Below are 16,022 nucleotides of genomic sequence, written 5' to 3' on the forward strand. Positions count from 1 at the left end.
AAGCGTGGGTGCTTTTCACCTCTACCTACCGATAGGTATAACAGGCGTAATATTGTATTTGTAAAAAATTTGAATTTTAAATATAATTTAAAACGCAACCAAATTTTAATACTTCGAAAATTCGCCTCCGAAAACTTAGTAATCTATTTCTGCTCAATGTCTCTGATGAAAGTTTCTTAAGGTCAAAGTTCCCAAATATTGGTTTCTCGTGATTATCTAGGTCTGTATCTATTTTCGATCGCCGAAACGGTGTTGAGTCTCTACCTCATTTTATTCCAATATTATACCTCTAATTTGACTATTATTGTACGTCTCTTACATAATAAAAGAGGTAAGTTATAAATACAATTACTAATCAGCTGGACCGAGGATTGAAGGATTTTATGAATAAAGCAACCGACCAATTAGTCTTTATTCTTCAATATAAATTAAACGGAGCTTATCCGCCTATAACTAGCAGTTTATATGACAGCTCTGTAGTTATTCTTTCTCAAGTGTCCTTGATTTTAATGATGAGTATAAATCAGCTTCCCTTTGATTAGTACTGATATTTACTCAAGTTTTCAAATTGCATATGCAATTATTATTTTCCGACTTTGTTTATAGTGAGATTTGCAATCTTTGTGATTACTTTTGATGATAAAGGTCATAATATGATCTATATTCTAAGATACAAAATCTGTGTTTATAAAAACCCTTCTTCCCATTACGTTCGTATTCTTCGTTTGGTTATCATAATAATATGGTTTACTGATTTTAACCATGTCTAGAGTCCTGCCATCTTCGCATTCTAAACGAACTACGTAATTGTCTCACCTTGTAATACAGTGATTAACGCACAATTTATGAACCATTTTTTAGCCAGTACAATAACCAATTCCTGAAATTAAGTTATATATAGAAATTTGTACAAACCGTTTCTTTCTGCAAGTTCTGCACGGGCAAGTTTCCAACGAACCCGGCGAGACCATTCAATAGTGATTGTTGGAACATCATCTCCTCTTCTTGCTCGCTTTGAGCCACGGGGTCGGGACTCAGCAGAGCTTCGTCCACGATCGACCCATCAGACAAGGCCACTAGACCACGCTTGTCTTTCTTTCCTGAAACTATAAAAGCAATTATTAGTTTATCTTATTAGTAATGTTACCAAAAAACAAACGTAGTTATAAAATTATAAAACTGAGTCCCACACAAGTGAAATTACATTTTCTGGAGGATATTTTTATTAATGAGTTCTGCCAGACACAGATTCAGACACTTTAATAATTGGCTTTTGAGATACGGAAACCGAATGTTGCATTGGTTGCGTAAATGAAAGCCCACATAAATATTGTAAAATCTACAATAAAATACGATTAAATTTGTTTCGCTAATTTTAGCTAATTAGTAGGAAATTGCGTCAGTGGTCCATTGCACACATTTATTTATTCCACGTAATCTGCTTATTGTAAATCATAATGGTCTAGTTATTTTGTGTAGATGGTTGACTTTCGCGGAATATATGAAAAGATCCCAAATATACTTTTGTATACAACTTTATTAAGAGAACTCCTCTCACGCAGAGAACTGAACAAACTTGTTTTTACCTTCATTGTATCGGTTTAGATGCGTAAATAGGGAGAGTAACTTTTATATCTGAGTCTTTCTTCAAAAATATTTCCATTGTTATACAATAATTGTTATAAAAAACCGAATAACTTTGTATCTGTGGACTCAGGTATTTTAAATCAGAAATAATTTCAAAGAAAGGAGTCGCTTGTATATTTTTGTATGCGGGAGCATCAAGGACGTGGGAGGCCCAGGAGAGCCTTGCCGAAGTATTTTCTCCAACATAAATCACAAATCATATTTTGATTTACGCGGCCTCTTATAGTGATTTTTATGTGTATAAGCTTTTTGAAGTAAACAGATAAAATACGAATGTCATGAGATATGATCACTGACCTGAACTTAGTTCTTCCTTCAACTCTTTTTCGGGGTTGTCTCTCTTGTCCCGTTTGGAATCCCTCTTGAACAAATTGTGCTGCACAGAGTCGTCAATGTACTTGACATTAGCGGGGTTAAGCAAAGAGCCTGACAGTACTACGGTTGTACTCTTTGATGGCCCTAAAGATTGTCGTGGGAATCCTTGGGCTTGACCGATAGAAGTATACGGCACTTGGGGTATAGAAGCGGGAATCAAAGGCAGATTCATAGGCTGTACACTGTTCAACAGTTGCTCGGATACCAAGCGGTTTCCAAACTGACCATTGGCGTATTCTTGCTGCAACTGCAATCCATTAGGTAGTTGTACCGGTACCATTTGCTGGGCACCAGCCAAGTTGAGTTGGGGAGCTCTCTGCAACTGACCACCGATCAAGAAGTTGCCATTTCCGAGAGGGGTGGCTTGTGGTGGTGGGGGCTCAGTAGCGGCTTCCGTGGAAGCCTCCAAAGGCGTACCGTCGTGTCTGAAGTGGTGCACGTGGTGATGCTTGTGGTCTTTGTGCGCCTTTCCAGCAGTCAGAGCCACGTGGTACAATTGGAGCATTGTTATTTCACCCATCAAACCGGATTGCCCTGTAACACGATTACGTTATTGCATGTTCTTGCGAAATGACACGATTAGCGGACGGATACTTACTTTGAACTGGTTCTATGTCTTTCTTGTAGAGAAGCGATTGATCCTGTCCCGAGATTGCCAAACCACCTCCTTTAATAACATGACCGACGAGCTGCGAAATAAAAAAAAATCGTTTCGTATATTTTGTTGATAGGTTATGTTTCCGTGACAATAAAATGGTAATATGACTCACTCTGTTGTGGAATCCCCTGCCGACTCGCTCCGCGTTCACCCATATTTGCCATTCGCCTGTTTTTCCGTTCCACGATTGACACGAGTGATACCAACTGCGGAATTGATTTCGTTTTAAATTAAATGTCGACTGCTTTGTGAGATGTACAAAGTCACAATTAATTGAATCTGACTGAACGTTTCCATATAATATGATATTTATGTATGAAACCTGTTATATTAAAAATGTTTTATTACAATACATATTAGAATTTTGCATTAAAAGACTTGCATTACTATGCTACCAATTTTCTAGTCTCTATTTAGTCTAGAGTCTATTTCAATATAAATTCTATAACATTTTTGTTTGATTTATTACACAGCACGCTTTACATAAAAAGTTTGCATGTACATATAGAGCAATGTAAAATAGAGATTTTTTGACAACGACGCGATTGTTACGGCTGCTACAGACTTACTCAAATATTTATTAGTCGACTTCAATAAAGAAGTAGACTTTAAATTCAGGTTTTTTTTTCATATTTTTTGTGTGCGAGTATGACTCCTTCATGAACAACAAATTCGTACTTTTTATGTGAATAATTTTTTTTCAAACATGCTATACAATATTACTTACGGATAAACGAAATCCGCTTTTGGTCACAGAATAAGTTTTTTGCGTTGAAAGCTCTGAGGGGGGCTAAGGCCAGGCAAATTAAGTCTTATAGGTCTTAGATATTTTTTAAGAATATTTCTCAATGGTAAGCCGGAGTTTGGTAACATCCCCGGCAAATGGCAATAGGCTCGCCCCCTCTTACACGGGACAAACATTTTTTGTAAACGTTGGAGAATTTTAAACACTTTCTACACTTTCGGGTGTAACAGGCGTAATAATACATAATAATATGTGTATTATGTGTAATAACATAACTTCAATTTATAGTATCTCCCAACATATTGGTTTGTAATATATATAAGATATTGATCAAGTAGTCTCAAAGTGGACTTAGTGCGACATTGAATGGCTGGACGTCGGGCGACGGCTTTAACATTTCACAGCTCACTAGGTACATGGCAGTCAGCTCGGCCGCTGAATAGTCTTTTAGATGCAGTACTTATAGGTTCTTAGCTTTACTATGTCCACATCTTTAAGGAAGCTATACATACATAAAATCGCTCTATCGTGGTAGAAGAAATAATTCTTAGAAAAAACTGTTTTAACGCAAAATATAACTTTATCAACTCTTCGAACAATTATGACTATCATTTACTGTTATACTAAAGACTCAGATCTAGATAAAAATAGGAGAAATGAGGCAAGGGTAGCACTACCTTTTTAAAAAAATCCACCAAATGCATGTTCTACCCAATAAAAAGTTACGAAGTAGCTAACTTAAAGAAATAAAATACAGACGAACTAATAGCCTTCTTTTTAAAAGTCGGTTCCCCAATAAAAAAAAATTGGTAGAGAACAAAAATCTACTAACTAATTTATAAAACTATCAATCCCTGCGCTCGTAATACGATACACCTCTCTATAAATTTTCCCCACTCATCTCCTACTAGATACAACAAAGTAATATTTTAAAACACTACATTATTATATTAATTAAAAATGAAAAGCACTTAGTTGAAAAATAAAACCATAATTGGAATTCTGGGGCGCCTTTTTATAGACAGCGTGCGAGCTTCAACGTGTAAAATAACGTTAAATTTAAAACGCATTAATTAGAAAAATGGAAAATACGAAACCATGCAAATTTTCTCAACACACGAATAAATTTATTAGATCGCATGAAACATACAGAAAATAAACTTAAATTGTTTTAACTACTAAATATTTTTTAAATCTACGTGAGATAAAATTATTCATTTAGCAAAGCGATTTACGATTCGATTAGTTATTCAAAATTTTGTCTTTATCAATCTAGTTTAAACCTAGCAATCAAAGAAAAGAACAAAACTCAAATCACGTAGAGATACGGGTTCGATATAGGTAAAAAATCCTTTACAAAAATATGTAATTGAAAAATTCTTCTACGCAAAAGTCAAAGGCTAGCAGCAAAAGGCCACCCAAAGGCTTATTGTCAAAGCCAAAGAAAAGCTTCCGGTTCTGTGATTGGATAGGGCGTATAGAAAATTGCATATTGCTCTATTTCTTACAAAATAATACAATTTATTACATTATTAAGTGGACAGTGCATGAGATACAACCCCAAATTTCGTTATTAGAAATCTTAGTCCTGTGAAATAGCGTGAGCTTACGCCATTTACAGGGCAAGTAAGCAAATTTCGGGCTACCCTCAAGAAATATTCTAATATCAATTAGAAAAGCTTTGCATAACCTGCATAATGATCAGCCGTCGGATGCATTACTGAATGCGCCACAGAGGCAGTTCAATATTATCTTTAAGAAACTAAGTTTTATTTGCTTGCTACTTCGATACCGGCGATTAAAAATCGTTGACGTTAAACCCTTAGCTTTTAGAAATCATGTTTCGGGTCTTCACCCTATATTCGTTAATGTACTTTGACACTTGAAATATTTCGCGTGGAACTCGCGTCACTGCGTATTACAGATAACCTGTCAAATTATTTATACATGAACCCTCAACTTACGTAAACATATTTTAATAGTATCCGTGCTTACATTTTTTATATATAAGTCTAAAAGTTTGCCTAATAAAATGATAATTTGGAATCCACGTGTAAAGAATTGCGGGCAAAAACTAGAACTTCATAGTTTGAGGTTATTTTAATGCTCTTTCTGCGGTTTGTCGGACTAAAATTATGGTCACGTATTAACTAGCACTGCCTGAGTTCATTACTTTCCATCTCTAAAATTGGAGTGAAAAATTAGTTCCGTGTGTCATTCAAGAGTTACGCAGTCACAATATTTCAATTTCTGAATGCATGAATTTTTTCGTCTTGTGATTGACAGTAGTCGAATCGAAAAATTGTAGTTACCAAAAAATGCATGTGTGATACATATTCAATGTGGAATTGACAGTGTTTTTTTTTCAAAATTTCACTATCACTTGGAACCTGTTTCGGCGAAATTAGTAATGAAAAAACACGAATCATCATTTGTGTTGGTTGACGTCATATTCAGTAAAAAAATAAATACTTGTGATCGGGAATCGTTATACAGACCAAAAGTTTTACAGTATATAAACCGAAATATGAATCTTGGCTTAAATGGTTAGGGTTAAAGCAAAAAAAAGGCATTTTTTTGCTGTACAAACATCAATATCCAAAATTTGTAGGTTACTAAAACAAGGCTAGAACTATCTCCTGTTACACTACAATTTAATTAACCCAGTCCGAATCCTTAGTTAAATTATTAATAACTTTGTCCAAACATATTGTCCAAACTGTGGCGGAACAACAATACGTATTGTGGGCACACCTGCAAACTTCTCGATGTCATCTACTAAATGCATTAGTTAATACTGCAAGCTTGTTGCCCCTCGTATATGTTTAACTTACGTCGAATATGCTAAATAACTTTGTTAGTATGTTACCAAAATGTGACGTTCGTGTTCCGTTGTTTTAATGTTTGTTAACTTTTCATTTGGAATGAAGGTGATTGTAACTTTAACAATGAACTAATATACTAGTTAAATATACTACATACACAAGCATACCGAATGGACATAAAATACCGACTTCAAAGAATCGGCTTCACTACCTTAAGGTTGTCAATAAATGTTTTTGGCGCACTCATAATTTTTTTATATAGGAATTCGTACTTTATTCATGTTTATAGTACAAACACGTGGGCTCATTATTATAAAATTCTCAGATATTATGTAATTTTACAAAAAAAAATTGTTGTTTGATAGTTCTTATTTTTTTTTCAATTTGAGATAAAGAACGGACCTTGCTCGCTCTTTTGGCTTATCAATTATGTATCTTAGATATACAACATATATTTCATAAACAGCTACCTTTTCATCTACGAGGTCATCTTATTTAGTTATATCGTGTAAAATGTTTCAAATTCGATGTTCTAGGAATTTAGTAAGAATTGTGCAATAAACGCTCATTCTTACACTGTTCAACCTTGGTATCATTTCATCAAACATACATGAAATTTCATTCAGGAATTCCTGTAAATGCAATCGAAAATCCAAAATATTGCAGAGCAGTTTGAAATTTCGTACATTCAAATAACGCAGACCATTTTGAAATGTAATAAAGCAAAAAGAAAATTTTATTTCTCCACGAAATAAAACGGGGATAGTACACGGTAGTATTGATTACAATTTATTTATTCGTTGAAAAATCGTGCTGGAATTATTGCAGATTCGAATTTCTCAATGTTCTAGAATAAAGAGTTCTAGAACAATCGTAGGCGCACCAATACTTGATTGGAATCCAGACCGTTGACGAAACACACGGATAAATTATTGTGACGTACAAAAATACGTGTATATTGAACCGGATATATGAGAGTAATCGAATAGAATGTCCGCGAGGAAAGAATAAATGACTGCGCTATGCTTTGTTTGAATTTTCCAGAACGTAAGCAAAAGATTTCTACACAGTAAGTTTTATTACTCCCGCTGTCAGCTTGGATCCCGCCGGAGGTATCTACAAACGACAGAATTGACGTGATTTAATTTCGCACAGTAATAATATAAATAAGGACTGTTAGTACTGAAACAGCAGCTATCAAACCACTTGTTACCTGAGAGTTGTGACTAGAACTATTTCGACAAACAGCTTTTTACTTGTCAGCGTTATGTCCCCTGTTTGTATTTAAAATCAATTTATCCACGGAAAGATTAAATTAACCGATATTTGCATTGCCGTCCGATTTTTTGCTGCCAAGCCTGCACTTCAAAGGGAGTGAACGTCACGTCGACTTTTACATCATAATTCGATATATAAGCTGAATTCCATAATCTATTTGCCTCTATGAGCTTCTACGCTTTTCTCGCGATAAAGTTGAGTGCACCTGGACGAGACCGCTGATGGGTGCTTAAAAACTACCGTCTGACATAACACTCATGTATAGAGGAAAATATACTACTGTTAAAAATCCTAAATCCTCTTTGAAAAAGTATGTTGGACGTCAATTGTTTAAAAATATAATAAAATTGACAAGTCCACATTTGAACATAAGTACCGTAAAACGGGGTGAATAGAAACAATTTTCAACTTTGTCCTAAAAATTTGTAGCGAATAACTTGTTATTTTTATTGTCAGGTTGTTTTATATCATGTCCGGCGCCATGAAGAAAGAGTTAAAACCATATTTGTCCAAAAATATGCATAGTTTTACGATATTTCATTAAAAAAATGGTCAATTTCTATTCACCCAGCGATAGGGGTGAATCGAAACGACCAAAGGGGTGAATGGAAAAATTGTGTTTTAAAACGTTTTTTCAGTTAACAATATTGTATCTTTATAGATAAATATACACCTAAAGAGATAAACACTCCAAACAACTCATTAGAAAAGAAATTCCACTTTAAATCCAAAGTTTTGAAAAAAATGTATGGACCATTAAGGCATTCGAGGACGGTTGACTTTGAAGCAATTTTTTGGGTATAAATATCAATTTAAACATTTAAACAATTATGACACCGCAGAGAAGTAATATCGACGTGTAATCATTTCAAATTTGAACAAAATTCTTAAACGAGGAGTACTCAAACATTGGGCTTGAAAACTTTCCTGATTTTTTTTCTATTCACCCCGCGAATTCTATTCACCCCGTTTTACGGTACTCATCGGTCATGAGATTAAAAAAAATAGTATCAATGATATTAACAAATGACAGTTCCAAATTGAAATCTTAGGAGTTCGAACAAATATGACCGCGGGACAAAAGTTTAAAACATAATAGAAGTTGTTACACATAATGTTTATTACGGTTATAGCAATCAACTGCGGTCTCACCGTTAGATAAAACTAAAAGTGTCTGAGTGAATGACTATTAGAAAGTTCTTACGCATATTACGTACGCCGCCATTGCTACTCTAGAAAAAAAGAAACTGTCGTGCGTAGACGCCATTGTTATGTCATGAATGTCAATTTGATATATTGCACTGATTCCGGTAAATTAGCGACTGTTGTTTCGTTACACTCGTAATACAAGCTTTTATAATGATCATCGTGTATTAAAAAGTAGATAGCTATGTTTATGCAATTTAATAACGTTTTTGAGGATCTTCAAAATTCAGCCACTCTTTCCGTGTATTATTCGTAACAACTTTAAGACTGCTTTGTTTTTAACATACATAATATAACGCGTGTTATACCCAAAGATTTAGTCAGAGGTGTTTGCAGAACACACGCGTTTTGCCATTAGCGTTGTTAGTCCGATGTAATAGGAGGCGACGCTATTACCATTTACCGGGCACGTCGCTTTGCTTTGTTTTTAATAAAATAGAAGTACGCGTTTATATTAAAATTTCCTCTCAAATATTATTGTTTTAATATTGGAACACGTGTTGGTTTACTACTGTACAATGTACATAGCAAAAGGTAGGGTAGCTTAAAACCGTACACATGTCATTCGATCAATGATATTTAACAAAGAGGACACGTGCGAATGCTACGTTCTAGATGACCGAACTATTACTACATATGACAAACCGTATCTACCGCTTGTCTATGACTTTACATTAATAACATCACGCCTGTTACACCCGAATAGGTAGGTTGAGGTGCATGAATTACACACACGTTTCCCTATTTACAATGTTACTACAAGACGAAACTACGGGTTCAGAAACATTCTATTAAAATCGAAAGGGTCGATAATACTTTGCACCATACGGAAATCAACCGACCCCGAACCCGGGACCTCATAATCAGAACCAAATTCAGAAGAGGTACTCATCAAACCAAAGCACTAGAATATTTTCTACGAACGAGTAATAGCAGGCACAATTTTTCCATCCCGACTTTTCGTACCTACAGCAAAATCACGATGAGAAAACATCAGATTGGTTTGTGTAAACATTAACCTGCTTGCGTTCGTACATTATTCATGAAGTCCCTTCGGTCTACTGCATGTGTAATATACATATACTGTTAATGTACGTGATAATTTGAATGACAGTTTATAAAGACAACACAGATTTATATCGCATATGACAGTTGTAGAACAATGAAATCGTAGGAACAATGTCGTAGACGCGCCCGTGTTCTAATTTCTTAATCTGTTCCTCAATAATTATAAAGGCATTATGTTGTTTTAATTTATAAACTGTCTCGTTACTTTAATCTTTAGTTTGAATACATCCGCGTGACAATTGCGTCATAGCTTTTTTTTTTCTTATCAACCAGTACTGTCCAAAGACATTCCCTAAATTCCCTGCAGAAAGCTATTCGGGACTTGCTGTTACTCTTTTGTATGAAAGTCTAATTTATCTTACACTTGGAATAAAGTACCAATATTATTTCAAGTGACTATAATATAATTTTTAGGGTCTTAATAATCTTTATTATTATCAATGATACATTATTACTGTGATTGTTGTACCAATTCCATCTTATGTGTAAAAATACATGTTTATAATTGCGCGCACACAATTTATTATACGAAATTACTTAATAACTACTTTCTGTCCATTCCCACACGACACAAATAAAACAGTAGTCGTAAAACCTCAGCTTCACAGAAATTGTCAATTAAGAATTATCTTGATGGAAAAAATCTCGCTCTTTCAAAGTTTCTTCCTAGTTTTATTATCACCTAGAACTTGAAATTGCCATCTGGCCAGTCAAATGCAGTTGAAATCCGTTTTTTCCACAAGCCACCACCTGACTGTAAGTCAAAGGGATTTTCCTTCTTTCTTTTATAGTTCGCTGCAATTATCAGGGATCCTTAATCGAATTAGAAAATCCTGACTGTAATTCTTTTTCGTGGCCTTACAATATTAGGTTTGTTAAAAGTCACAATTTGGTAGTAATACCATTAGCGTGATAGCAAAAAAAAAGTTAGTTTACTTAGCCTAACATAGTCAATGGCACAACCGAATTGTGGCCAAAATCTCGTGATTACTACAACATTTATTGAAACCCATCTTTAATCATGTAAAATTTAAAAAAATGATTTTACCATTTGAAATGTTTTCTTTTAGACCAATCTTGATCTAAAAGTGGTTACAGTACCCCTAATGCAAAAACGACGGAACCGACAATAATTAACTCAAAACACCATTATTTTTTAATTTTAGCAGTAGCTAGATTGCCCTTTGCACCGAACAGCAAGTAAATTTACTCTTTGAAAAGTCTTTCTTGATTTTAATTTCCGTTCTATGAAATGTAGACTTTATTTGCAATTACTATTTCAATTTTTATAACGAATATTGATGGCAAATGCATCCCCATTATGTCAATTAGATTTAATAGGTGTGCGTGCAAAGCCTTATTCAATTACACTTTACGCCAATCATAAACAACAAACTTAGACGTGTTACCGAGAATATCGCAGTTAGACTATGACAGCTCGACAAAGCGCCGTCAACAGAAGTCCCATACACCGTTGCAAATAAAATAAGTACTTATTTAATAATGAGTTCGCTACAAAGGACTTTCCAGCGAATGTGGAGTATTACATATTGTGCAAAAACGTTATTTTGAGAGTGCGAGTCGCCAGCGGCGATATTAAATACCGTTGATTTTAAATAGCATATTCTGTGGTGTTGTAGAGCTTTTAATGAAAGTACCTACTGTAATTGTTGGACACAATATTGATATTGTTATAAGTAACAATCTACGTAACCTAAGTTGTTGTTCCTTGTTTTAGCAAGCGACATCTAGAAAGTATCGTAGACCTGATGGTTGAATAAAACGGTTTTTAGACTTGCATAACTAGTACAAGGTTGACTACTGACCACAAAAATGATGATTCATAACGTAAAATATTTCCACTGTATTATGTCCACTATAAAAGTACTCTTGAAGCTCTCATTGTGCAAATATGATTTAATTTGGTGTGAAGCATTTACATCGTGGTTGGACTAAGTAAGAGTGGTCAACTCAATACGGGTAGTTCCGTTTTTCATTAACAAACAAAATACGGGTTTATGAACTAAGAACAAAAGCGTGACGGTGCATAATATTTTTCCGTTAATTGCTTCGAAGCTTTTGATCCTGAGGCGACACAAACAAAATTATGTATGCAGTTTTACTCTGTTCTACTCAAAGGTTAAAAATGCAGCACCGGTATGCTGAAAACAAGACATCATTTTCCAAGCTCTGTGAGAGACAGTGATTTTGCACTTTATTTATCTTGAAGATAAAAGTTATAGCAGCTACGAGAACATTCTAGCGCGATCCTGAACTTTGGATACTGTCGAGTCTCTTTTGTATCAAAAGTTTCGCGTATCGTGAAATCACTTGAAAAATTTATACAGAGCAGCTCAATTTTCCGTTAAAATATCTCGACATCTTGCCATAGCAGGGAGCATATTGTACTCCCGAAAGTATAAGGTGTGATTCTAATCTTAGTACCATTTAATGAAAAAGATTGTAACCGTTTACCATTCAATCCCAACTTCGAAGGATTTCCTTAACGTGTTAGCACTTTATTGGCACGGAAATTGACGTCCTAGGTGGCCTTTTACGAAATGGTGGTAAATTTATTACAGAAACTCTGACAATTACAGGTGTCAATATTTGACCTAAATAAGATTTGATTTGACGGAGAAGCGAGTGGGTTTAGATTGGGAAACACCTATTTCCAGCTGTGGATTGCAACAGTTGATTGATTGATTGAACTTTTAATTGTGAATCCCGGTGGTGAATGCTGCTGTTAAAGTATTTTGTTTCGAGTTTTTGCATCTGTACTTTTCTGAACCGGAATCTGATCTTTTAGGCAACTTACTTTCGCACTAATTTAAAATTTAGTTCACCAAACAAATGAAATGGGGTGGGGTTCGAATGTAGCGGAGTTTTGTAGAGAGGCTTTTAATGTAAAGGTAGCTTTTGTCTAAACCGTGTGCGGTGCCATACCATAATTACCAATCAAACATTTCACTTTCAACTTCAAATTGAAGAATGACCGACGAAAGTGTTTTACTATTAAAATGAATGTCAAATAAAAACCTCATTATCTCAATATTGTCCAACAGTTACATAAGTTACGTTGTAAGTCGTAGTAAAAATGACCTACTTGAGAACAGGTTTACGTTCGACGCGGAACTTATTATCTCAGTGTGTTCATCTTGTGCATACATTAATTTGTGTAGCACGTGACTGTTGCCAAAATTGCTTATTAACTGATAAATTATGGCTCTTGCCCTTTTATGATGGAAGTTTCGCTTTTATTGTACAATTTCTTCTTCTTTTGGTTAGTGTATTTTTAGAGAGCAATTATTACATTCATACATAAAATCACACTTTTTCCCGTTGGACTAGACAAACAGCCATTATTGCGAACGAAATGAAGGTTGTACTTTTACATAAGACGTCGCCAAATGATTTACTTTTTTGCTTCGTGATAAAAAGTTTTGGTTATAGGCTCACTCCTTAGCATAGATTTCCTTCTTCAAAGTTTATTTTAGGGACTGCTTTTCTTTTAGTAAGTACTTTTCGGCACTAATTCTTGCCTTCAAACCATCGGTTAACAAATCAGCCGCGTGCTCAACAAACAAATTCCGGACACTACATAGCCTAAACTCCCGGTTTAATTATACGATCGACCTTTACATCTTACTCAAACATTTCGTGCCATGAGGATTAGCCGGCTGAGCGTACATTTACCGTGTCTGATATTCACCCGTGTTTGAGCCGACGTCAATGTTCTTACGACTAATGAAGCTACTAGCTAGTGGGTAATTCTATAGTGGTATCGAACTAACGTTGAACTGTAGCTGGACAGCCATGGTTATATTGCGCATGGTTGATTATACTTTGCAAAAGATTGTACTATCAAACTACTCTAAAGTATATTCTCAATACAGTCCTACAATTTAATAGAGAACCTTGCATACTAGGTTCGCAGCCGGCGTAGACGCACAAAATTCAGAATGAAGTTGGTTATTGGCTGACAGTGGGCTGTATGATACAGTTACTTTATTTTAGAAACACACAGAAATCTTAATTATAATCTAGATAAATCGTGCGAGCTCAGGCTATTGAAGCTAAGTTTTTAGCCTATAGTACTAGCCGGGTTGGATTACGTACCGATTATAATTATTATGGTAACAATCTAGCCCCCTATTCCATAAATAACATAGTTCTTCACTATTTCGGTTCGTAAAGGCATCTATATTGTGACGTGTATGTTACAAAAGTATGTCATTCTCATCTAACCTTTTGAAGGCACGAGGAATATCGCAATCATGAATTATTTTCAACTATTTATCAAAGTTATGCAAACTAGAAATATGGCACGATTTATAAAAGTTTCTTGAGATTTTTGTTATTGAGTAAATACATCAAGAACTTTTCTCAGAAGTGAGAATATAACTAAAAAATATAATTAATATATGTATAATGAATAGTCAAAAATTATAATGAATTTTTGACTCAGCTGACGAGCAGCAAATTTGTTAATACACATTCAAGGCGAAGATGTTCCCCAATATTAATAGAACAATTTGAATCAATCAAGTGCAATCACATGCAGAATGGTGCGAGCTTCATGCAATTAACTTAGTACAATATCTGATATTCGCCGCCAGTGAAGTTTACTGAACAGATAACAAGATAGTCCGTCGACGTCTCGGACTCAAGACCACATCACTTACAGCCCATCTAGTTGGAACAAAGCTTTGATAACAAATATGATGTACGGTCAGCTTCACGACTAATGAATTGGTGCCCTATAACTTTAAACATACTCGCCAGTGACTGCAAATGTAAGAAAACCGCTGTCAAAATCTAATAATATATCTGACATTTATTCCAAAGCCTACAATTGCAATAGTACATGCACAAGACATGTGACATGTCAACCCAATTGATTAGAAACTCTCCATTTGCACAAACACTAAAACGAACGCACCAACAAACTAGGTAACGCCACAATCAAATTACTAGTTGTTAAGGATAGTTCCCAAGTTTCAAAGACACCGCCTTGTTACTATGAACCGCTGACAGAAATCTTGAATTTAGGAGCGCAATAGAATTGATTTTACCAATCAATTGAACAGAAGATAGGAAGCCGACTTCGTATCGGAAATCTAAGTTTTAGATAGTCGGGATATTTTGCGTTTGAAGCTAGAGATAGATGGAAAAGTTTTAGTAATATCGACCACGTGCAACGTGGTTGGATATTCTCGCTATTATTGAAAAGTAATGCTTCGTTGAAAAGAAACTCAACTGTCGTACGTCTTATCTCTCATTGAAGTTTGGTTATTGAAAGATTGTTCGCGGGTACTGACAAAATGAACTATTATTTTTTTGTTTATCAATGTTTGTCTTGTCTGCTGTAATAACTTTGCCAAACCTCATCAATTTTCTCCGCGTTTACACATCCCAATATCTCCTAACCAATATTACTAAATATTAATTTATAGCGCAATATACCTATGACCTATAACCGCCGAATTGCCGTAGGGAATAGATACACGCGCAATATGTTATAGTGTCGTGCATTGTATTATAAAACAGGGCTTGTAGTTACTCGTAGCGAAATGTGGTATGAATGGCGACCGTTGATATGACAGGAACATTGTGCCTTCAATGATACTTAGCTTTGAGCTCGAATAATATTTGTAGTTATTGTAACGTATAACGAGGTACAGTACAAAGGATACGCTACGCTCGTTCGGTATCAAAATGTTTGCGAAACGCCCAAAAAATTCGTCGACTTCTGTATTTTTTTTGGGAATAAATGATGGTGTTTAGGGAAGTTTGTTGCATAATTTTACTGTAAACGTGTTTTATGATGGATTGATTTTTACAAGCCTATGGTTTTTTATTTGTTGTCCGAAGTTTGTTGCACGAAAGTTAAGACTGTCGCTGCCATTACTTGTGAGGTCGTATGGTCGGTGCACAATAACGTGAATTGTAGATACGCAAAAAGTGCTAGTAAGTGTTTTTTAAAATAGTAAAATCATCGACAATTAAATACAATAGAGCATACATCATCATCATAATGGAGCCAGCACGCAAACCTAACTTTGATTTCCTCTTGAAAGTTCCCTGTGCAGTGACTGAGTTTGGCCACAAAGCAAGCACAAAGAGTTCATAAAACGACTGACTTGTTAAAACATTCACTGTGTACTGTACAAGGCAAACGCTTTGATATTGACTACCAATCATTTTTGCAAAGTTACTT

The 16,022-nt window shown here is 35.0% G+C and overlaps 2 protein-coding genes across 13 annotated transcripts in view; one reads left to right on the forward strand and one right to left on the reverse strand.

The window, feature by feature from the left end:
* The window catches only part of LOC142986186 (coiled-coil domain-containing protein AGAP005037), a 387,196-nt gene that overhangs the window by 286,306 nt on the left and 84,868 nt on the right, over positions 1-16,022 (forward strand). The gene's annotated exons all lie outside the window — the stretch shown is intronic.
* Positions 1-16,022, reverse strand: part of b6 (pentraxin-related protein b6) — a 60,953-nt gene that overhangs the window by 2,278 nt on the left and 42,653 nt on the right. Inside the window, exons 5-8 of the mRNA XM_076134526.1 lie at positions 2,793-2,886; positions 2,621-2,711; positions 1,945-2,556; positions 916-1,106 (exon numbers count right to left, since the gene is read on the reverse strand). Coding sequence (XP_075990641.1) covers positions 916-1,106; positions 1,945-2,556; positions 2,621-2,711; positions 2,793-2,886 — 988 coding nt within the window. The remainder of the gene's footprint in view (positions 1-915; positions 1,107-1,944; positions 2,557-2,620; positions 2,712-2,792; positions 2,887-16,022) is intronic.

The sequence above is a fragment of the Anticarsia gemmatalis genome, chromosome Z (assembly GCF_050436995.1).
Source record: "Anticarsia gemmatalis isolate Benzon Research Colony breed Stoneville strain chromosome Z, ilAntGemm2 primary, whole genome shotgun sequence".
Lineage (NCBI taxonomy): Eukaryota > Metazoa > Arthropoda > Insecta > Lepidoptera > Erebidae > Anticarsia > Anticarsia gemmatalis.